The sequence below is a fragment of the Syzygium oleosum genome, unplaced genomic scaffold (genome assembly GCF_021117445.2).
Source record: "Syzygium oleosum isolate NSW1041296 unplaced genomic scaffold, Sole_v2.1 Sole_v2.02, whole genome shotgun sequence".
NCBI classification, from domain to species: Eukaryota; Viridiplantae; Streptophyta; class Magnoliopsida; order Myrtales; family Myrtaceae; genus Syzygium; species Syzygium oleosum.
The window spans coordinates 5161312-5185598 of NW_026607486.1; the positions used below are offsets into that span (position 1 = coordinate 5161312).

Genomic DNA, 24287 nt, shown 5'->3' on the forward strand with positions numbered 1-24287 from the left:
GGTTAGCATGCTCTCTTATTTATACTAATAGTGAGGGTACATAGTAATGTGGTAGACATTCCCACACATGATAGTAAATAATAATAAAATAACTCATAATAACTCGTAACAGAAATCATCTTTCGAACCTAATTGTATTGGAATCGAAACCCAAACGCGCCTTATTTGCTATCGTGGGAAAGCAGAGCCTGTCAAGACCGAAGAGTTGTCGAGGAACAACTAGTATGCATGATCATATATAAGTACTTCCCGGAGTAACAATCTCGCCAATTTAAGGATGAAGAACTAAAGTCTCCACTAGGAGCGGAGAAACGAAGCAAATCATGCATGATCTGTATTGACAACTGGGCCTGTTTGTAAGAAACATGCAAATCATGGGCTCTTGTGCCTATTCTTGAAAGCAAGTAGATCATGGGGCTTTTTGCCTTCCCGGTTTCTGGGCACCGGGCATCATGGGCTTCCAGGGCTTCTTACTTGAAGAAAAAGGGCGAAAAAGAAAAGATGGTTTCGAGAATTTTTTTAGAATTAGTTTGAGTTCTTGCAAAATGAGGAAACGATGAAGAGAAGCACCATATTGTGAAAGTACCTAAAAGTTCTCACTGTATCGACAATAGTTTTGCGGTTATACTAGTTTACTGCGCCCATGCATCTCGATCCCGATATGCCCAATTTTTATCGGTTCTTTTTTGTTTAGCGGATATGCGGTGATCCGGATAAACTTTCACGCATCTCGACTGTTCCATTTCTTGGATGATTCAAGGACACACTCTCCTACATTGGCCTGACGCATTAAATATCATCAATTTAACTCTTTCTCTCATTCATCTAAGCACACAAGCTTTGGCATTGGTACTCAATGCAAGTTGAGGACAATTTCTTCTTTTCTTACTGGCCAAATGAAAACACCTAGTAGGAGGTTATTTAACAATTTCAAACTAATCAGAAAAGAACTTCCTCCCGTTTTCTCTTAACCTAACTACTCTGTCTTCCCTTTCATATCCTGTTTTGTCTCAACCTAAAACAATTATCTCATAAAACAATCGAGATTTTGGATTGGAAGTGTAATAGAAAAATAGTTAAAGTCAATGAAAAAAGTACCAAAAAAGTCATAAACTTATTGTATTTATACTAATTCAGTTCTCAACATTTCAATTAAACTAATTTCGTTCTAAATCTTTTTACATTAGAACCAAAGTCAATAGGACCAATTTAGGCCAAAAATCGCCGACGTTAATATTTTACTAATTTTTTGAATTTTTTATTAATTAAAAAATTTCCCTTTTTTTCCTTTTCTTTCCTTTGGCCTATGACCGATACTGTCCACATCAGAGATTTCCGACTTAATTGACCGAATGGAATGAATTGATACAAATATAAGAGTGTTTATGATTAAATTGATCAAATTAAAAGGTTTAAAACTGAATTGTTATTAATGCAATATGTTTATGACTTCTTTGGTATTTTTTGCTAAGTTCAATATTATAGCTAATTGGATGCTTTGAGTCACTTGCATCGCTTACGAGAAAGTACCGATGAAAAGTATTTCATTATCGACAAAAATTTTTAAACATATATTATTTTAATCACTGATTGTTCGCAAAATAAAACGCATTTACTAGATGTGAATGTATAATTGGGCATTGGGCATTGGGCATGGACACGAACGATCGAATGTTTTGCTTTACATATAATTTAGTTTCTACTTTGCTCAATAAATATAATTAGAAGATCATTTATGAACCGGACTTTTTTGGAATATCAATCCAAAATATTCGGGGCGTAGAATTTACAAAACGCTACTCGACGGCCCACATCGTCAGCTCCGGCGAAGCGGACAAGAAGCTGAAAACTTCCATTTTTTCTTTCTCCTTTTCATCTCGACAATTAAAAGAAGGTTTTTTGGAAGGAAAACAAAAAACCTAAAAGAAAAAAGAATGCAAATTGGGATAATACTCCATCGGCTCCGAGCTACCAGCACTGATCCGTGTCCCACCTCCGGGTCGGGCAACACCAGGCGCCGCCGCTCGCGGGCCGCCTCCGCTGGTGCGGCCCGAGGGAGAGGTCGTACAGGGCCCTCGCCGACGGGTCGGAGAGCGTGGCGTACGCGTCGTGGATCTCCAGGAAGTCCCGGCCGTCCTCCGATCCGGCCTCGACCCGGCGCAGGGCGTCCGGGTGGTAGAGCTTGGCGAGCGTGCGGTACGCGCCCTTGATCTCGGTCGGCGACGCGGTCCGCTCGACGCGCAGCACCTCGTAGAGGCTCGCCGCCTTCGCCGCCGCCGCCGCCGCGGCGGCAGCCCGCCTCCGGGGCTCCAGGGCCACGAGGGGCGAGCGGCGGTTGGCGGCGGGGGAAAGAGGGGGAGGGGGGCCGCGGCGGCGGCGGGGGGAGGAGGCGAGGTTCGGCGAGGCCGCGAGGGCGAGCATCGGAGAGGGAGAAATTTGATCGCTGGAGGCTGTGGTGGTGGTGCGAGGTGTGAATGAATATGGAATGGCGGACGAGGAGGAGGAGGAGGAGGAGGGAGGAGGGTGGATGGGTGGGGGTTTGGTTTTTATAGAGTCAACATCGGAGTTGAGATTTGAGTGGTGAAGTGGATGCGGTGGGGCCAAGCGTGCTGTCTTGATGGGGTTTCTTGCAATTTCCTGCGCAGCTACGGCGTGTTTTGACCTGGCCTTCCTTAGCTTCTAGAAGGCGAATCTGGCTTCGGATCTTCCCATAGATGGGAGCACGGCGAATCCCGAAATTTTGATCTTGCTCGAAAGTTGTTTCCGGGCAAATTTTTTTTTCGTGAGATTTGGCGATTCTCGAATCCTTTTGTAGGGTGGTCCTTGTGTTGGGTCCTTGGGCATGTCAATAGTGATGTCGATTCTAGATAAGATCTGAGGCGATAATTAGAGGGGATCACTGGGCTGGTCGAGCCTGATGCGTTACTCGAGCCAACTTAGGTTGTAGAATCTGCGCATGAATGTTAGGCCGAGCCCAAGTTGGGCGATTGAGCGTTCTCGGTAAGGATGTTGCCCCAGGCCCATCCATTGCCGAGCGACCTGCGGCCTGTTGATCGCCTCTAGTGGCGGTGGAGGTGGAAACAAATCCATGAAAAATGTGTTTCGATTTTTAAAGACGAAGATCACATTTTCTCAATTTGAGTATTAATTTTTGTTGGCCGTGAAAATACTGCTGATTGACTTGTTTTCCATTTTCCTCAGTGTTGTCAAGTGACAGAAAGCACTTTATGTTTAGATTTTTTTCTTAAAAGAGCCCTAAAATCACGGTAATGACCGTCTTATGTATGAAGTGCAAACCAAAACAATGTAGAACAACAAGACAAATGTCTCGAACACATAATAGAAGAACGGGGAACAGGATAAACAAGAAACCAAATGTGAAACATAATACTAATTGAGACATAAAACGTGCAGAATCGAGCTCCGCTTCCATGTTGAATGTCTCACCCAATCTAACTGATGGATCGGAGGGCAACTGTAATTTTCGGTGCTATCAAGCGATGACATTCCCAAAGGCTCAAACCTCGAACATATTTGTAATCGATACAAGATCCCCACGACAACACTTACAAGGAACGAACATTTCATAGACAAATTACCACGGCATTTTATAAACTAATCTTCCAACTTATGTCCATCGTTGACTCTATTCCTCTTTATTTATGCTGTCTCGCGCGAATTGCTTTTTTCTTGACCCGCAAGAATCTCATGCTTGTACCTTGGAAGGAGGAGGCAAAAAAATTGTCAGCGTTATTTTCGTGGAAATTCACATCTCACGTGGAAACTGCATGAACAAGACCGGATCAAATTATATTTCTTTTCGTGTTTAGTTTCCAAATTGCTCCTTCTTTTTATATTGCAAATTGTAAAGCACAGAGTGTCGTTTACTTCTGGAACATGAGAGCGCAAGTTGCATGTACTCCTTCCTAGATCAGCATTTGCGTGTTAGGATTTAGGAGGACCTACAAAAGCAGCATGCGGTTGAGAGCTCTTCCTAGATCAGCATTTGCGTGTTAGGACTTAGGAGGACCTACAAAAGCAGCATGCGGTTGAGAGCCCTTCCTAGATCAGCATTTTGCGTGTTAGGACTTAGGAGGACCTACAAAAGCGGCATGCGGTTGAGAGCCCTCGAGGCCGTGGGCCCGGAGATCGACGAAGCCGTCCTCAGCCTATCGAGTGCCAAGATAAAAATCTCCCCTCTTGAACGCTTTAGAGAGAAACAAGCTCTCGTCTCTTCAAGTTGAAGTCAGGAAAAATTATCCAATCAGATAATTCAGTCCTAAACATTTTAATTTTATTTATTTAATCACAAATCTTTGCGCGAAATTTCAATATAGCCATTCTGATTAATTTTCGCTGACAATCGCTGATGCGGTGGTCCAATCTATTTCCAACAAAAATTAATCAAAATGGTTACATTGAAATTTCACTTAAATATTTAGGACGAAACATACGGAATTAAAAATTTTAAATCCGAAATGATATTTATATAACGGGTTTAGGACCGGTTGGATAATTTTTCTGTACAAGTTGATTACAGCACATCAATTATTGCGGATTTTTTTTGTTATCTTTTTAAAAAATGATTAGCGATAATCAACATTAGGTGAAGTGTGGTTATGCTCTAGGAGCGCGCCCCAAGATGAAAAAGGACATGAGGGGTCGGTCCATTCATCTGTTCGAGTTTTTTTTTTGAGTGGCTCTGATTGGTCGGGGCACGTGCGAGGAGTTCTAGAAGGCCTGGTCCCGGTATGGTCCGGAGCTGAAGTCAAGTTCGCGGTCGCTCGATTGGGTATGAGGTTACAGCTAAACGCATGTTGTCATGTGCGCTCGGGGTTTGGCAGATCCCAAAAGCTTCTGGAAGGCTTCTCATTGACCACCAAACTTTAGGTGCTTTTTTCGATCTGGTTTGGTCATCCGTCCATTCATCCCGATGTTAAATATCTCCTCTCCAATGCAATATTTTCCTCCGATCGTATCCATGGGCATATTTTGACCAAGGAAAAAAAAATTCCACAGCTAGGGTTTCCTCCAACAATGATGGTGCGAAAACACGACCCGTTTCTCTATAGCGTCCGTGGATTGGAGCGGGTCGATTTTTTTTTGTAGGTTTTCCTTATGCAACCGAAGTAGAAATTGGGCTTTCGTCGAATTGCTAATACACTGATAAGTTCGTGACGGGTTATATTTTATCACAAAAATAACATCATGATAATAGTTTGTACATAAATGTTGCTTAATTAGCTTGTTCCTTTAATTTAATGAATGAATTCCAAGGGTATTTTAGTGATTAGGATAGTTTTTCGTCTTCCTGTAAATGAAGCATAAATGTGATTAAATGAGCATGTCTTGACTCTAAGTGAAATGGTGTAGTTCCGTTTTTAGTTGTGTTTTGATATTGTGACTTAATTTAACTTTGAATCAAGTTCAAGCTGGGATTGTGAACATTTCGGGTTTCGATTTGAGTTTTGGGGACTCAATCGCGGGATAAACAATTAGAACTTATAACTTGAAATGAACGTTACGAGTGCGAGCGAGATTATTCTTGGCTAGATTTACATAAGAAGTGTGAATTCGAGGATACGATCCTCTTCCAACAAGACCTCCCGGGCCACGGCACCATAAAAGTCGCTATATATTCACAATTTTGTTTGATAGAGCTTCACTCTAGACTCGTGAACGGGACAATTTGTATGTGTATATTAAAATCACTTTAGTTAGAAAGATGGCATGCATCATGTTATGTAAATATAGAAAGTTTTCGTGGCATCAGTTCTTATTGGCTTATCTTGACTTATCTTCCTAAGAACAAGAAAAATAATGAATTCTTTTTATCATATGGTTGGGTTGACACTGTCAATGTGCTGAGCAGGACTCAACTTTTTCTACTTTGCAGTCCATACTACTTGTTGGGTTAAGCTGATGATGAAATGAAAGTCATGCTCCACCAAACAACCCCTCGCTTTTTCTAGAACGCATGTCATCCAAAATGATAGAAAATTTCACGAGGACCTTCGCATAGGTTGAGTGTACTCAATCATGGCGTGCGATAATGATTGAAAGATTAGGAGAAAGAACGTGGAAACTCCTCCGCCACTACAAAAAAATAAGGATTTAGCCACGAAAAATTTTTCGTCGCAAGTTTGTGACGAAATTCGCCACGAAAATTTATTCGTGGCAAATTTGCCACGAAATTTGCTACGAATAATTTTTCATCCCTAATTTGCGATAAAATTTGCTACGAAAAATTATTCGTGGCAAATTTACGACGAAAAATTATTCGTGGCTAATTTGCGACGAAAAATTATTCGTGGCAAATTTGCCACGAAAATAGAACATATTAGAGTAAATGCGTTTTTTTGAAATTCGTGGCAAATTTGCCACGAATTTTCCAACGAAAATAGAACATATTAGAATAAAATGCATTTTTGTAAAATTCGTGGCAAATTTGCCACGAATTTTGCCACGAAAATAGACAATATTAGAATAAATGCCTTTTTTTAAAATTCGTGGCAAATTTGTCACGAATTTTCCAACGAAAATAGAACATATTAGAGTAAATGCGTTTTTTTTAAATTCGTGGCAAATGTGCCACGAATTTACCAACGAAAATAGAACATATTAGAATAAATGCCTTTTTTTCAAATTCGTAGCAAAATTCGTGGCAAATTTGCCACGAATTTTCCAACGAAAATAGAACATATTAGAATAAATGCCTTTTTTTCAAATTCGTGGCAAAATTCGTGGCAAATTTGCCACGAATTTTCCAACGAAAATAGAACATATTAGAGTCAATGCGTTTTTTTGAAATTCGTTGGAAAATAGAACATATTAGAATAAATGCCTTTTTTAAAAATTCGTGGCAAAATTCGTGGAAAATTTGCCACGAATTTTTCAACGAAAATAGAACATATTAGAATAAATGCCTTTTTTTAAAATTCATGGCAAATTTGCCACGAATTTTCCAACGAAAATAGAACATATTAGAGTCAATGCGTTTTTTTGAAATTCGTGGGAAAATTCGTGGCAATTGCCACGAATTTTCCAACAAAAATAGAACATATTAGAATAAATGCCTTTTTTTTTTAAATTCGTGGCAAAATTCATGGCAAATTTGCCACGAATTTTCCAACGAAAATAGAACATATTAGAATAAATGCCTTTTTTTAAAATTCATGGCAAAATTCGTGGCAAATTTGCCACGAATTTTCCAACGAAAATAGAACATATTAGAGTAAATGCGTTTTTTTGAAATTCGTGGTAAAATTCGTGGCAAATTTGCCATGAATTTTCCAACGAAAATAGAACATATTAGAATAAATGCCTTTTTTTCAAATTCATGGCAAATTTGCCACAAATTTTCCAACGAAAATAGAACATATTAGAGTAAATGCGTTTTTTTTTTAAATTCGTGGCAAATTTGCCACAAATTTTCCAACGAAAATAGAACATATTAGAATAAATGCCTTTTTGTAAAATTCGTGGCAAAATTCGTGGTGCCACGAATTTTGCCACGAAAATAGAACATATTAGAATAAATGCCTTTTTTTAAAATTCGTGGCAAATTTGCCACGAATTTTCCAACGAAAATAGAACATATTAGAGTAAATACGTTTTTTTGAAATTCTTGGCAAAATTCGTGGCAAATTTGCCACGAATTTACCAACGAAAATAGAACATATTAGAATAAATGCCTTTTTTTCAAATTCGTGGCAAATTTGCCACGAATTTTCCAACGAAAATAGAACATATTAGAATAAATGCCTTTTTTTCAAATTCGTGGCAAAATTCGTGGCAAATTTGCCACGAATTTTCCAACGAAAATAGAACATATTAGAATAAATGCCTTTTTTTCAAAATTCGTGGCAAATTTGCCACGAATTTTCCAACGAAAATAGAACATACTAGAGTCAGTGCGTTTTTTTGAAATTCGTGGGAATTTTCCAACGAAAATAGAACATATTAGAATAAATGCCTTTTTTTAAAATTCGTGGCAAATTTGCCACAAATTTTCCAACGAAAATAGAACATATTACAATAAATGCCTTTTTTTTAAAATTCGTGGCAAATTTGCCACGAATTTTCCAACGAAAATAGAACATATTAGAATAAATGCCTTTTTTTAAAATTCGTGGCAAAATTCGTGGCAAATTTGCCACGAATTTTCCAACGAAAATAGAACATATTAGAGTCAATGCGTTTTTTTGAAATTTGTTGGAAAATTCGTGGCAATTGCCATGAATTTTCCAACGAAAATAGAACATATTAGAATAATTGCCTTTTTTTCAAATTCGTGGCAAAATTCGTGGAAAATTTGCCACGAATTTTCCAACGAAAATAGAACATATTAGAATAAATGCCTTTTTTTAAAATTCGTGGCAAAATGCGTTGCAAATTTGCCACGAATTTTCCAACGAAAATAGAACATATTAGAGTAAATGTCTTTTTTTGAAATTCGTGGCAATTGCCATGAATTTTCCAACGAAAATAGAACATATTAGAATAAATGCCTTTTTTTAAAATTCGTGGCAAATTTGCCACGAAAATAGAACATATTAGAATAAATGCCTTTTTTAAAAATTTCGTGGCAAAATTCTTGGTAAATTTGCCACGAAAATAGAACATAGTAGAATAAATGCCTTTTTTTGAAAATTTACCACGAATTTTGCCATGAAAATAGAACATAATAGAATAAATGCGTTTTTTTTATTTTCGTGGCAAAATTCATGGCAAATTTGCCACGAAAATAGAACATAGTAGAATAAATGCTTTTTTTTTTTAAAATTCGTGGCAAAATTCATGGCAAATTTGCCACGAATTTCAAAAAAATGCCGACAAACAAATGTAAAGTCATCCTCTTCGCCGTCCTCCTCGCCAAAGAAGAAGCCCGAACCAAATCTCCTCCTCGCCGTCGACTACGCCCAGATCTGGTCGCTAATTTCATCGCAAATTAGCCACGACAGCTACCTCAACAAACCCCAACACGTTTGATCACGATTTTAGATTATGTTTATTTCGCGGAAAATATAATATTTTCTTGAAAATGTTTATGAGAAGTCATTTTTCATGAAAATGATAATATTTTTTGGTATTTGGTTGAAGCTTGCAAATGAAATAAATTTTTTTTTCACCATTTGGTAGGGAAAATCTAAAAATTACCAAAGAATTTGAATTTTTTTCTTTTTTTTCCCTTCTTTCTCGGCTGATGGCCAGTAGCCGGCCACAAGCAAGGGATGACCTCACCAGCCTCGGGCGAGGCCCACGATCTATTGCTGATTGTGCTCGTGGTTGGCCACTGGGTGAGAGATAAGGAAAAAGAAAAAAAAAGAAGAGAAAGAAATTTCAAATTTCAAATTTAAAAAATAATTAAAACTATAAATTTTTTAGTCATATTTTTATAAAAGCGAACATTTCATTGATCACGGACGCGAGCCCGAGCGTCGAGGACCCGCGTACGGCCTTTGTGGACTAAAGCCCGAGCATTAGCGACTCGAGCACAGCTTTTATGAGCCTCCAGGCACCGGGGGTTCAACCCCGCCCTCGATAGACCTGGGCGTGGGTGCTGGGGACCCGGGCTCCAGGCCGATGGATACTTGGTCCCGAATGCCGGGACCTGGGAACCAACATTAAGATTTTCGTGCCCAACCGTAGAGTTTCAGATTCAAGTGCTGACACTTAATCATATATTTGAAATATTTTCCAACTTCTCAAAAGAAAAAATCATTTTCTCAAATTTAAGCATAAGGCTTCCATTGACTTGGGAAAATATTTTCCGTCGACTCATTTTTTTTTAACAATGCATTTTTCTTAGGTTGGAAATGATATTTTTTATATTTTGGCGGAGGGGTGTAGTGATAACTAAAGCGAAGATGCATAGTACTCTCCAAAAGTAAAAGTAATCTGTGCATTTGGTATTTTTCAAAAAGAAAAGAATATACCTTTTATCCATTTATTTCGTACTTTTTTAGTCTGTGTATTTTTTATTTATCTAACCAAGTTCTTTTATTTGCACAAATTTTCATTTAAGTCCAACACCAATTCGTGGCAAAATTCACGCGACATGTCCATGTAGAAATTCACATATTTTATTCGCATCATACATTAGCAACGTTCGACGGTCATATCAGCTAAATTCGAATGGATTTGATGTTGAAGGGACTTGAAAAAAAATTAGAAAGATTTTATTACCAAATTAAAATTAAAAGGACAGAGGCTTCATTAAAAATGCATGATAGTATATGGAAGAAAAGTATAATTTCTCCTTTAAAAAATAGACATATCTAAATAGTATCGGGTGGAGTGCGGACAGGCTAACACAACGTTCTTTTTCAATCTCCTATTAAGAGAAAAAAGTTAATCTCATACCCAAAAAATGATTTCATTAATTTAACATGTTATCCTTTTTTTCGAAATTGGCAAGGAGAGTATATTCAAGTACTCGAAATAACTCCAATCAAACAACTCGTTATCATCATTAGCGACGGATTTAGCCACGAAAAAAATCCGTGGTTAATTAGCGACGAATTTAGCTATGAACTTGACATTACCAATTTAAAAAATATAAAAATTTTGCGATGAATTTTTTTTCGTGGCTAATTAGCGACGAACTCTTATGTTCATCGCTAATTTTGGCGACTTAGCGACGAACTCTTATTTTCGTCGCTAATTTTAGCGACGAACAGAAGAGTTCGTCGCCAATTTTGCTCCCCGCCGCTTGACCTCGTGCAGATCTGGGCGAGGTCGAGCGGCCCCGCCCATTGCTGCTCGACCTCGCCGTCGCCCAGATCTGGGCGAGGGCGAGGGCGAGCGGTGGCCATGGGAGAGGCCGGGATCCGGTGCTTCGTCGCCGAGGGCCCCGCAATCTCCCAGCCGAGGACCGCCGGCGGGGGACTGGTTGATTGCGTGGTGGTCGGGGGCGGGATCAGCGGGCTCTGCATCGCCCAGGCGCTCACCACGAAGCACCGCGACAAGGCCCCCGACGTGGTCGTCACCGAGGCCAGGGACCGCGTCGGTGACGACCACGTCGTCAGATTTCCGTCCCTTCATCGCGTTATTTTCCACTGAATGCATCTTCAGACGTACTTCTTCTCCAGGTATTACAAACTACAGAACACTCTCCAATCTGCATTTTGTACTTGATATGAAGGCTATGTTACTCTAATGTTCATATGCAGTTGGATCTATATACCGCATCCAATGGAGTTCTAATTAGAAATGCTGCCAGAACTAATCCCAAAGATCCTTCTATCGAGTTGGGACCTGAATTTGATAAGGTGAAGGTTACTTTAGTTGTGTATTCTTATTCCGCCTATTACGAATATTAATGTCATGTTTCATTATATCTGCCTTTTTCAGTTGGGAAGTTTTGTGAGCCGCTTCGAGTCTATTCCCAGTGTAGTTGAGTTGGATAGCTTGAAAGTCACTGGTGATGTGTAGTTTGGAAATGGCATTAAGCTCAAGGTATAGACATTGCGCTTGGCATTTGTTTTTATATACTTTGTCCGATTATTGAGGATCTACTACAAATTTATGGGACCTACAGTAAAACCCATCAGACCACCGGTTAAATTGTGAAGATTTGCTTACTCTGTTGAGTCCATCTATAGATGTAAATCTATGTTTAGTTAAAGATGCAGTGTTTGCAATTTAATTTAGATCTAGGCTATCTTGCAGACTCCCCTCTCTACAGAATTTATTCTGTCTCATGTGTTAAAGTACTTTTAAATGTAATTTGTAGTCAATCATTACAGAGAATTTACTGTGAACTTAGACATATCAGGATGGATATATTTTGTCTAAAATGTTATGTGAAGTAATCATTTAGTACAGATGGCGATTGTCATAACCATTTCGTGTTGTTGATCTCATTTCAGTAGCAATGGATTTTCACTTATGTACTTTGAAGGTTTCACAGTAAAGGGATTGGGATTGCAAGGTATGAAATACCTGGATGTCCTTTTATAATATATCTATGTATCTTTAGTACCTTGGTCTCCCCTGATTATGTTGGAGAGTGTGGTTTTGGTTTTGAGGAAGTAACTTAAACATATCGAGAACCTGTAGTAGCAGATTGAACCTAAGCTATTCTACATTGTTTTGGCATGATACTTAGTATTCTTGTTTGAAATAACAGGAGGAAGGATGTTGCATCTTTCTTGGGTAAGTTAACCAATGAAGAGATGGTCAATGCAATGCATGTTCTGCTTTTGTATCTACGAAGTGCTCCAGATGATGAAAAACCTTTGGTTGCCATACTTATGCTGCACTTTGATCTACTGGTATACTTTCTTGACTATTCATTTTGTAGTTTTTGGGATTTTATTGGATTTTGAATTTGATATTTGTAACTTCTCTTCTTGCCCATTTTTGAGTTGCGTCTGTAAGATATGCCTCGGTGAGTATGACGAAATTTATGGTGATTAACTTGGTATTGGAATTTGAAGATGCAGTGTGAATTTGCAGATTTAATGAAGCCTACTCTTATTTTTTGGTTATCTATTCCAGAAAATTATGGCTAAGATAACACTTTGGTGCAGGTAGAACCTCGAAAGTACAGCATATACAGAGAAGAGGCTGTTGATGCAATTTCTGCATAAGTTATGCAAATGAGAGGTTGCAACAACATTTCAACTGGCATCTGTTAAAACTGGAGCAGGAAGTGAGCATCACACATGGACCGTATCTTTAGTAGTTTTGTTTAATATTTATATGATGGGGATTGTCGCTAAAAGCAGGATATTCTTTTTTGATTCATTTATGTCGTCATTATTTATTGTGCAAGATTATTTATTCTCTCATTATGTGTACTATAAAGAAAAATATTTATGTCATTCTTGTGGAAAACGTTGATGAATGTATTTCATTTTCATATTATTATAATATTTTGACGTTATTAAGTGCTCAATGTTAAATATAAATTCTAGAAATTAATTTTTCTTTTAATTAGGTTTAAAATCGAAAAATAAAATATTAGATTATGTTTAAATTCGTGGCAAAATTCGAATTTTGCCACGAATTTTGCAACGAACTTTGTCACGAATTTAGCCACGAATTGGTTTTTGTCGCAAATTACCAACGAAAATTCAAATTTTTTGTCGCCAAAATTTGCGAAAAAAAATTTGCGACGAATTTTTTTGTTCGTCGCTAATTTCGTGGGAAATTCATTTTGCCACGAATAATTAGCGACGAATGTTGCCACGATTTTTGCAACTAATAATTAGCGACGAATTTTGTAACGAATTTAGCCACGAATTTATCTACGAATTTTGCCACGAATTTGTTTTCGTCGCAAATTACCAACGAAAAATTAAAATTTTTTGTCGCAAAAATTTCCGACGCCGAATTAGCGGCTAATTTTTTTTCGTCGCTAATTTCGTCGGAAATTCGTTTTGCCACGAATTTTACCACGAATAATTACCGACGAATTTTGCCACGATTTTTGCAATGAATAATTAGAGACGAATTTTGCAACGAACTTTGCAACGAATTTAGCCACGAATTTTGCGACGAAATTTTTTTCGTCTCAAATTACCAACGAAAATTGAAATTTTGTCGCAAAAAATTTGCGACGACGAATTTTTGTTCGTCGCTAATTTCGTTGGAAATTCGTTTTGCCACGAATTTTGCTACGAATAATTACCGACGAATTTTGCCACGATTTTTGCAACGAATAATTAGCGACGGATTTTGCAACGAATTTAGCCACGAATTTTGTCACGAAAAATTTTGTCACAAATTACCAACGAAAATTGAAATTTTTTGTCGCAAAAATTTGCGACGACGAATTACCGACGAATTTTTGTTCGTCGCTAATTTCATTTTCCAACGAATTTTGCCAAATTTTTCGTGGCAAAACCCTTGTTTTTTTGTAGTGTGCATTAACTTACATCTTCAATCACTTGTTTTTTTTTTTCCCGAGTGATGGCGATTCTATCGGGTATCTACCATTTTCAATCACTTGAGAGTTCTAATCAACCTTTTACTTTAAAAAAAAATTAAGATAATTTATGTTTTGTGAAGGTACCACGGTAATGCGCAGCTGCTTCTTTGCAAGTGCGCGAGGCCCTGTGATATATTTTCTCACTAGCTTTGAAGGAGATTCTTAAACGCCTCATAATTATATCGCATAACCAACACATGTGGAGGTGAGTATATAAACAATGTTTAGGTAAAATTGTCCAAAAAGTCATAAATTTATTGCACTTTTACCAATTTAATCATAAACTTTTCAATTTTACCAATTGAGTCATAAACTTTTTCATATTTTTCCAATTCAGTCTATCCGGCCAATTTTGACCGTAATTCGTTGATGTGGATACTAGTCGTCCTACGTGGCACAACCGACGCTGACTTGGATAATTTTTAATAATATTTTTTTCTTTTTTTTTTTTCCTACTTCTTCCTCCTTTTGCCAGTGACTGGCCATCGGCCATGGCTGAACGGGCTGGTCACCTGGGCGAGGGTCGTCATCACTACCACTAGTGAGGCCCGACTGGGCAAGGGTGAGCCCCAACGAGAGCTCCCCTCCCCAAATCTAATGAGGCTGGCCCTCACTCGATTTGGCGAGGTGAGTCAGCCTTGCCAGGCCATGGCGGCCTCGCCTAGGTGACACCCGGCGAGAGTCGGCCTTGTCAGATCTGGCGAGGAGAGCCCTTGCTGTGGCTCACCCTCACCCAGGTAGGCCTCGCCCAAGCAAGGCCAACTTGGTTGGCCATGGCTGGTCATCAGCAAAAGGAAAGAAAAGAAAAGAAATCGAAAAAATATTAAAACATGATAAAAATTTGTCCACGTCGGTGTTGGGCGTGATACGTAGGACAACTATCGTTCGCATCAATGAATTCCGGTCAAAATTAACCGGATGAACTCAAGGCAAACCACGTCCACTATCGCAATGTTTTCGTACCCAGATGCTACAGAATTGTCAATACAATCTCTTGCCCGATTTCTTTCCTTTCCCGTTTTGTTTTGTTTTATTTTTTGTTTTGAAGGACGAGGGTATCTGAGTAGCAAGGCTCGTTGAGCTCGGATCATGAGAAGCCCACCCAATTCATTCCGAATTTGTGTCTAACTCTTGCATTGTAAGATTTTTTAAACAGAAAGTCGTTTAAGGTTGGACTTGACCCATCAGGATTCAAGCGGGTCGGATTTTGCTTGGCAATTTAGGTATTAGGCCCATAAAATCACGCACAATGAAAATCATTTACTAGGCCCACAAGGAAGGACCGAACCCCAAAGGTTCCAAAGTCCATTTGCCGTTGGCAAAGCAGACGCTGCTATCGCGGGAAAATTACTAAAATAGTCATGAACGTATAGCGGTTGTGCCAATTCAGTCCTAAATCATTTTTGTATTTGTGCCAATTCAGTCCATCTGACCAATTTTGACTGGTCGGTGTAACGTGGACATCGACTGACGCTCATGTAGCACTTTTTAAGTTTTTTTTTCTTTTCTCTTTCCTTTTTTTTTTTCCTTTCCTTCTTCCCATGGCCGATAGTCGAACCGGTTAGAGGCTAGGGTCGGCGAGGTCGGCCAGGGTGAGGTCGACCTCATCGGCCCTAACCTTTGGTTGGTTGCCAGCCAGGGAAAGAAGGAAAGGAAAAAGAAGGAAAGCGAAAGGAAAACAAAGTAAACAAATAAAATAAAAAAACAAAAAAAAATATTTAAAAATTGCCATGTCGGCGTTAACTGAATAAACTGAATTGGCATAAATACAAAATATTTAGGATTGAATTGGCAAATAGGTTTGGGACTGTTTTGATAATTCTTCCTTGCTATCGCATTGCCGACAAAAGATGATCTTAGAGTTTGCTCCCCACCTTACGGTATTGGGTTCAAGTTGTTATTAACAGCACTTGTAAGAGCAAAATTCCGAATGCATCGGCCAACACGATGGAGCGTACCCTTAAGACCGCAAGGGAAGGTGTACCGTTCGAGGCGCGGGGAAACTGATGCCGACACTACCTCATCGCTAAGCTGTAAGGATCGAAAAGCGAAAAATGCCGTGCTAAATGATTCCAACCTCACATGCACTTGCATGCAAACAAAACACGACCAAACCCCGAGGGATCATATGCATTTCTGTCCAGAGTTGTCATAAAACGAATCGGAGAGAAATAAGTTATCTTCTTGGCGGTTTTTGTGGGAATCCTTAGGCTGGTTTGAAAAAACAAATGATAGCCTGTGCTGTGGAATCGTATTGCGAAAAGATAGACAGACACGTTATGGCTGGTAACTTATGTTGCGAAAGATAGCCTGTGGAATCATGTGGTTTGTGTAGTATTCTTCGTTGGAAATCGAGGAAGTGGACGTGGATTGGCCTCATTTTATTGGTTATGTCTCTTTGGGAGTCGGAACACATCACATCAAGACTATCCCTCATCACGGGAGAAGGACAAAACTGGCCTTCTCTCGCGTCCCGATAAAGAAATAACCTCGAGACTGTCATTCGGAAAATTAGGAAGACATTGAACCCAGTGAATAATCTCGATCGATTTATATAAAATGGTATGGTTTATATGCACATGCGAGAGCTGATGAATGAAATGTTCTAAATATTTTATAATGGGCATTGTCGAGAGACAAAAGAGAGAGAGAATTCGCTGAAGTCGAGTTGGACAACCAATAGTCTTGAACAAACTTGGATTCATTGAGAAAATGAGGCGATGCGATCATGTAGTTTCTTAGGAATTATCCCTCGCGTCACCTCATCTGAAGGCCGGAAGAATGAAGTGCATGCGGAGAACAAGGAGAATGTGTTCACTACACATTTCGAATTCGAGTTCGTAATGGACGATGAAGAGGGAAACGTGTAATTGGATTAAGAAAAAGAAGTACTTGATGTCGCAACAATCACCGGGCATTAATTTAAACTCGAGATGGGGAGACGAGATTTACGTTATAGAGAAAGGCGCTCATCAATAAAAGTCATTGCAATCAAAGCAACGCAATCATGTTAATCAATCAAGATAGAAATTATAATTAAGATGCATATTGCGACCATCTTTTATAGTTTCTTCGAGACGTTGTCCTGGCAAACGAATGTCTAATATTTTTATAAGCTGTATTTTTTTTCTTTTTCTTCCATCTGTAAACATTATTAGCCTCGGAATTTGTTTGGGTACATAGATGGATTTCATTAGGTGGTCTCCCGAGATCGTTGAACATGTGAGACAAAAGGGAGGAAACAAAGAAGAGATGTCACCCCCGCGTGGGATCTGAGCTGTCCGCGGGCCACGGGCTGACTCGGCGACAACGCACGCTCTTTTTAGAAAGGACACGATCCAACGCTTCGCGAGCGGTGAATCCAACCGTATATCCGCCCTTAGATCAAACCCAGTCCCGCATAAATTTCACGCCGTACAAGGATGCGTATCAATTGTGGAGCACCGGATATTTTATCTCTGTTTCCCTTCTTTTTCAAAGCAACTTATCCCAACACCTCCACGTCATAGACACGTGTTATGTCACGCTCCCCACGTTGATCTCGTGCCCCTACACGCCGAGATTGTCCCCCCATCCATCGCCAACCGATTCATTACACACATGCCCAACTAATTAGCGCTCGCGCAATTTCTCAAATTAGCAAAACACCGTCTTTTATTTCTCCTTCCTTTTACTTTGTTTTGAATTTGTCTCGGCCATCCAGGAGACGACACGTGGGACATTAGTCGTCGCTCCTATTTTGACTTTGTTTCGGCCCTTTTGATATTATTACCGGGAAGGGAAGCCACGTCGGTTCCAGCTCACGAGGCAGAGATCTTTTCGGGAGAAAGCAAAATCGGGACTTTGCGTCCCTCTCGACGAATCACCGCCGTCCCTTTCCTGAGCTCCCGGCTACTCTCGGCCGTCCGTCCGTCCGTCACGCATCGTGTATGGAAAGCCCGGCGGGGGTCAACACGTGTCGAGAAACCATAGAAGCGTGCGCGTCCTTCCATAGTTCCATTTGCTTTTGGCGCGAGGGACGTTCGGTGCAAGATCGGGACGTAGTTTGCAATAATCCTACAAATCGAGGGGGCGGCGTGTGAATTTTGCCTCGGCAGATCACGTGATGGCACTGGCACCGGCACGTGTGGGGCCCGCCACGGGAGGGGGGGCGCTGCGACCGACGGCCGGGATGCAAAAGTTTTCGCTCGCTCGTGGGGCCCCCCACTCGCAGGGTTGGCGGCAGCAGCAGCAGGCAGCCTTTCCCCTTTACGTACGTTAAAAAAAAGGCCAATTGAATTGTTAATTATATAAAACCGGGTGCAACGAATCGGGATCGTTCCCGCCATTTTCAGAAAACAGGGGGGGAGATTTTTTCTTCCTTTGACGCGCAGGACCCGAGGGAAGGGCGCGACGCAAAGCCGTTTGTTGTTTCGCGAGGGGTCGCGGGGTCCCGTCGCCACTGCAATTTCAAATAATTCCGACTCCTCATCAGCTAAAAAAGGTCCCAAAAAAAAAAAAAAAAAGCAGAACTTTGCATCGGTGTCGCCTAACACCTCGCGAGCGCGCGCGTGCGAGCTCGTGCCTTCCTCCAGTATAAATGCCCCCCCCCCCCCACCCCCGGCATCTCTCGCCACCGCACACCACCGCTGCTTCTCCGTCGACGATCGCCGTGCTTTCGTGGTGGCGGTCCGTATCGCGTGCGGCCTCTTGGCTCCTGTCTGTTGGTGTTGAGACTCGAGGCGGTTCGCGGTTGAGTTCGAGGGGGGGGCGCGAACAATAACATGACGGTCGGGGCCGGGATCAGCGTGAGCGACGGGAAGCTGACGGTGCTCGGGAGCCGCGTGCTGACGGATGTGCACCCGAACATCGAGGTCGCGCCCGCGGGCGGCGGCGGCGCCCTGGCGAGCGGCGCCTTCATCGGCGTTAGGTCCGATCAGGTCGGGAGCCGCCGCGTCTTCCCCGTCGGCAGGCTCGAGTATGCCTTGTTTCCCTCTCGATATCACGGCTTGTTCTTCATCGTCCGGCTGTGTGTCTATGACGAACACGGCGCAATGCGACACGGCCAAGTGATGCGCCTTGTTTTTCTTCTTCTTCAAACTATTTTGACGGATGTTATTTCCGTCCGCATGCTAACTTGCGAAGCAATCCAACTCCCTATGCACGACAATGTGGCCAAGAGAAACTGCTTTTGCAGGACCAGTTGCAGGAGACTGCTATGACTGTAAATTAGTAATCGTGTGATGCGTTCAAGTTCATCCGTAGTCTCTGTTCGTGGGGTTAACCTTTGATTAGAGCTAGGCTTTCGGACGCTTTCATTGTTCTAATAATGAAGGTTGGCTCACCAAGTCCTTGTTTAAATGTTTGGTTGGTTTCAGGGGACTGCGCTTTATGTGTCTGTTTCGCTTCAAAATGTGGTGGATGACGCAGAGGATGGGTAACTGTGGTCGAGACATACCTTTCGAGACTCAGTTCCTGGTCGTGGAAGCGCGAGATGGCTCTCACTTTGATAACAGTGGCGAAGATGGGTCCTCCGACCAGGCGGCGCTATATACTGTTTTCTTACCAATTCTGGAAGGTGATTTCAGAGCTGTTTTGCAAGGAAATGAACGTAACGAGCTGGAAATTTGTTTAGAAAGCGGTAAGAGGAAAGAGTATACCATAAATTTTCTCTTGTTATAACTAGATTATGTGTTTGAAATTGATTAACCTGTTGTGGAGTTATGCAGGTGATCCTGCGGTTACTGGATTTGAGGGAAGTCACTTGGTTTTTGTGGCCGCTGGTCCTGACCCATTTGAGGTCATCACCAATGCTGTCAAGTAAGTTTTATGATTACTTCATTGATGTCTGTATTCTTACTAGATGACATACATCGTAGTATTTCAGAAACATGTACTCAAAAGTTACGACTTTGCTGTCAAGTCAAAGCGACTTTTTCCCCATGTATAGGAGTTGCCTTGTGGTCCTCGACAAAAATTTTGTCAATCTAGCTATTATGAGATCATGTTGGCGTCGTGCAATTGGAATTACCCTAGAAGTACCATAGAGGCGTGAGGTTTACTGGAATTGTCAATGAACTCATATTAAAAACGGCTTCGATGATCTGATGAGCTAGATTTTGAGGTTTGAATCTGCATGATGTAATCTCAAAGTACATTCTTTAATGTGTACAGGACAGTTGAGAAACATCTACAGACATTTTCTCACCGTGAGAGAAAGAAGGTACTTATATATATACTCAAGAAGGTTATCATATGTATGATGCAATGCTTTGAAATGGTAAACATAGCTATGATGTCCTCCTTCATGGTTCAGATGCCGGATATGCTGAACTGGTTTGGCTGGTGTACCTGGGATGCTTTCTATACAGACGTCACAGCTGAGGGTGTGAAACAAGGCTTAGAGAGGTAAAGACTCTTAAAATAAACTACTCGAGAAGAGTAACACTAGAGACATGAAATATTTATTGAAATTGGTTTTGCTAAAATAGTGACAAACTCTAAATGGTTATAAATAAGTGGGACTCAAGTACAAGGTGGTTGGCCAGTTTGATTACCCAAAACGATTTTACCACACCACACTACTTAGTAAACAATCCTTGTTAAATTTCCTTGGTATCTCTAGTGGCATCAAATTCAGAGTACCAGTTCTCATATAGGCTGAAAGTTTTTGACATCAACTTGCAGCTTCGAGAAAGGTGGAGTACCTCCCAGGTTTGTCATAATTGATGATGGATGGCAATCTGTTGGCATGGATCTATCCAGCAAAGGTTCCAACGCAGACAACTCTGCTAAGTAAGTGGAAGAATATATTTTACTTTCTGTAGTTTTGGCTGCAAAAGCGTTTGGTTAACACTTGTGTCTTGTTGCATCAGCTTTGCAAACCGATTGACTCATATCAAGGAGAACCATAAGTTCCAGAAAAATGGCCAAGAGGGTAGCAGAGTAGACGATCCGGCACTGGGCCTTTGTCACATCGTTACTGAGATCAAACAAAAACATGCCTTGAAGTATGCATATGTGTGATATATGGATTCTGCCTCAACTCAGCTCAATTAAGTAGTTGCTCCTAATTATAATGCCAGAAACTTGTCTTTAAAATTTCAGGTATGCATATGTGTGGCACGCAATCACAGGTTACTGGGGTGGTGTTAGGCCTGGTGTGGATGGAATGGAACATTATGAGTCGAAGATGGCATACCCTGTCTCATCTCCGGGAGTTCAATCAAATGAGCCTTGTGATGCTCTCAATAGCATCACTACTAATGGCCTTGGCCTTGTCAATCCTGAGAAAGTTTTCAGCTTTTACAACGAACTCCACTCCTATCTTGCTTCTGCTGGTATTGATGGTGTTAAAGTCGACGTTCAGAATATCCTGGAAACTCTTGGGGCAGGCCATGGTGGAAGAGTGAAACTTGCTAGGAAATATCATCAGGCATTGGAGGCATCTATCTCTAGGAATTTTCCCGACAATGGAATCATATCTTGTATGAGTCACAACACAGATGGTTTGTACAGGTACTTTGATCTGACTACATGATCTTTTTATCAGACATTTTGAAAGACACTTTCATTTAGGTCTAAAAGGTGCCTTTGTGGTGTATGTTACATTGACGATTCCACTTAAATTGGGGCTTTTTGTGGTTGAAATTTCAGCACGAAGCGGGCAGCTGTTATAAGGGCTTCTGATGACTTCTGGCCTAGAGATCCAGCATCACACACAATCCATATTGCATCAGTTGCTTACAATACCATTTTCCTCGGGGAGTTCATGCAGCCTGATTGGGATATGTTTCATGTAAGCTAAAACAAACGCTATAGGTGCCTATATTTGTCCTGTTTCATTACGTTGCACAAACCTAAGGATGTGCTTACCTTCCTTGCTTATAGCTGCTTCTTTCAACTCCCCTCTTGATGATAATTTGTAAATTGTAACACGATGCAGAGCCTACACCCAATGGCTGAATATCATGGAGCTGCCCGTGCAGTGGGTGGATGCGCTATTTATGTCAGGTAAGACTTTTTACTTATCATTTCAAGACTTGTTATGGTTCAAAAGTTTGAATCTATGAAAATTATCCTCTTGTCTATTGATGCAGTGATAAACCTGGTCAGCATGACTTTAATCTACTGAAAAAGCTTGTACTTCCTGATGGTTCAATATTGAGGGCCAAGCTTCCTGGCAGACCAACCAGGGATTGTTTGTTCACTGATCCTGCAAGAGATGGAAAAAGGTAAAAGAATTTGAACATTTCAAGCATTCATGTCCAACTACTACTTTTATATCCTTTTTCTTTCACACGCTCAGTGGGTTGCCCCTTTTCCATTTTCCAGCCTTCTGAAGATATGGAACATGAATGATTTTTCTGGTGTCGTGGGAGTCTTCAACTGTCAGGGAGCTGGGTGGTGTAAGGTTGGAAAGAAGAATCTAATTCACGACGAACAACCAGGCACGACTACTGGTGTCATCAGAGCTAATGATGTTGATTTTATGCCCAAAGTTGCTGGTGATGACTGGACAGGCAACGTCATCCTATATTCCCATCTTGGAGGTATGATCTGCATCCACGGTGTCTTGGTCACACGCCTCTAACAAAACTGTTAATGGCAAGCATTAGTCTTTGTTTCAGCGATGGGGTCTCATGCCATATGAAAAGGATTATTTTGTAAATGTCGTGCATGTATGATTATGATAACTGTCTTGACGGCTATTGCAGGAGAGGTAGTTTATGTCCCTCGGAACACATCATTGCCAGTTACCCTAAAATCCCGGGAATACGAAGTTTTCACGGTAGTACCCGTGAAGGAATTATCAAGCGGAGCCTTGTTTGCCCCTATAGGTCTCATCAAGATGTTCAATTCGGGAGGCGCTATCAAGTGGTTGGAATACGAGACTCTGAGCAGATCGGTGATCTTGAAAATCCGTGGCTGTGGAGTATTTGGGGCGTATTCTTCAGTTCGACCACAAAGAGTACTCGTTGATTCGGAAGACTCGGAATTCAGATATGAAGAATCATCTGGCTTAGTCACCTTCACTTTGCGAGTTCCAGAGGAAGAGTTATACCAATGGAACATAGTGATCGACCTATAGAGTCTCTCCTCTATCGACGATCAGGGTTTCCACGGGTGTTCAAGTTGAAGATATCTACGACTCGGATCGAAACACAAATCCATCATCTATATTTAACTTTGCCATAATGTCCGCTCCATTATTAGGTTCTTAGCAATGAGATGCCCCTTTGTATTAGCTGGAGTTTTCTCCGATTCTCGGAAGTTTGATGGAAAACCCAATTCATGCTTTAGAGAAGTTCCTATGGAACGGGATCTTCTTGAAGAAATAAATGAAATTTTCATCCAACAGGAGTCGAAATTTGGCGCGTCTTCAGGGGATGGGTGGTTTGCGTCTCTAGGTGGAGAAATGATTCGGCTGTCATTTCCGCAGCAACTTCGTTTGATATAAAAGTCACTTCAAACTTTTATTTTGGAATACCCAAATCCAAAAACCTATTTTATATATGATTATCCCCTAAGAATTTAATAATAGAAAAACAAATTTCACGAAGAAAATATCAATGTCCCTGTGTGGAAAGACAAGTTTTATATAGTTTTGCGAAAAGAAAATACCATAGAAAGGTGCCACCCGCAACATTTAGTCAAAAGAGTGGCTTCAAAGGCGATTGAGATGGTACTGATTAGCTGGCAAAGAATTTTCCATGTGATGATAACACACCATCTGAAAAGCCAGCCCACTGTCCGCCATGTGATTGAGTCCGTGAACCTAAGCAGACAAGATCCACGGTCTCGTTCCCATCGCTGGAATCAAACAACAGCTAGCAGATGAAACCGCATCTATCTTTGACGCACGCAGACAAAACCTTTGACTATTGCTAAAAACGACGTTCGGTTTTTAGCATTCTGAGATAGCTCTCGAGAGCATACAACACTCGGATCCCCCCCTGCGAAATGTTTTCGAGGCGTCATTAGACCATTCGGTAATCAGGTTGTTTGAGGTGGGAAAAACCCATCAATCAGGAGCGACTGGTCTTTTGGGACTGAAGCTGTCGGTCGCCCACGGTCGATGAACACTTTTTATTTATTGCTCGTTTGGTTAATTACTAGAATTCCATTGAGATATGGTTCGCACGCTCGCCTTCATCAAATCAAAAACAAATAAACAAAAAGGTGCTTTGAAGAGAACATGTGGTCAGATTCACTCTAGAAATTTGGATGAGCATGAGATGTCGAGGATGAGGGACTGGTCCCTTGAATTTGAGGCCTATGCATCTTGGACCATACACTCAAAAGTGAGTGAACCCTCTGCCTTTGTCCTATACAGAACGAATCTCCCCATGCCGAAAGTTGGGGAGCT

The 24287-nt window shown here is 40.9% G+C and overlaps 2 protein-coding genes and 1 long non-coding RNA gene across 3 annotated transcripts; 2 read left to right on the plus strand and 1 right to left on the minus strand.

The window, feature by feature from the left end:
- Positions 1-1718: 1718 nt before the first annotated feature.
- LOC130135314 (chaperone protein dnaJ 11, chloroplastic-like) lies at positions 1719-2421 on the minus strand. Its single transcript, XM_056304129.1, has one exon. It carries the CDS (start codon positions 2419-2421, stop codon positions 1969-1971), a length of 453 nt encoding a protein of 150 aa, XP_056160104.1. The 3' UTR covers positions 1719-1968.
- An 8292-nt stretch (positions 2422-10713) lies between these two features.
- On the plus strand, positions 10714-11585 carry LOC130136163 (uncharacterized). Its single transcript, XR_008815192.1, has 2 exons — positions 10714-11273; positions 11356-11585. It is a non-coding gene; the product is annotated as an uncharacterized LOC130136163 (long non-coding RNA).
- Positions 11586-18537: 6952 nt separating this feature from the next.
- LOC115667003 (probable galactinol--sucrose galactosyltransferase 1) lies at positions 18538-23276 on the plus strand. Its single transcript, XM_030588643.2, has 13 exons — positions 18538-18896; positions 19297-19559; positions 19648-19738; positions 20093-20141; positions 20235-20326; positions 20606-20713; positions 20794-20928; positions 21026-21436; positions 21575-21716; positions 21864-21931; positions 22018-22152; positions 22253-22470; positions 22636-23276. The coding sequence occupies exons 1-13, from the start codon at positions 18703-18705 to the stop codon at positions 23007-23009; spliced, it is 2280 nt and encodes a 759-aa protein (XP_030444503.2). The 5' UTR covers positions 18538-18702; the 3' UTR covers positions 23010-23276.
- The last annotated feature ends 1011 nt before the right edge of the window (positions 23277-24287 follow it).

Coding starts and splice junctions, on each gene's coding strand:
- LOC115667003 (XM_030588643.2), top strand. CDS start 18,703: ATGACGGTCGGGGCCGGGATCAGCGTGAGCGACGGGAAGCTGACGGTG. Junction 20,142..20,234: donor CTCACCGTGAGAGAAAGAAG/GTACTTATATAT, acceptor TTCATGGTTCAG/ATGCCGGATATGCTGAACTG. Junction 21,717..21,863: donor CTGATTGGGATATGTTTCAT/GTAAGCTAAAAC, acceptor AACACGATGCAG/AGCCTACACCCAATGGCTGA.
- LOC130135314 (XM_056304129.1), bottom strand. CDS start 2,421: ATGCTCGCCCTCGCGGCCTCGCCGAACCTCGCCTCCTCCCCCCGCCGC.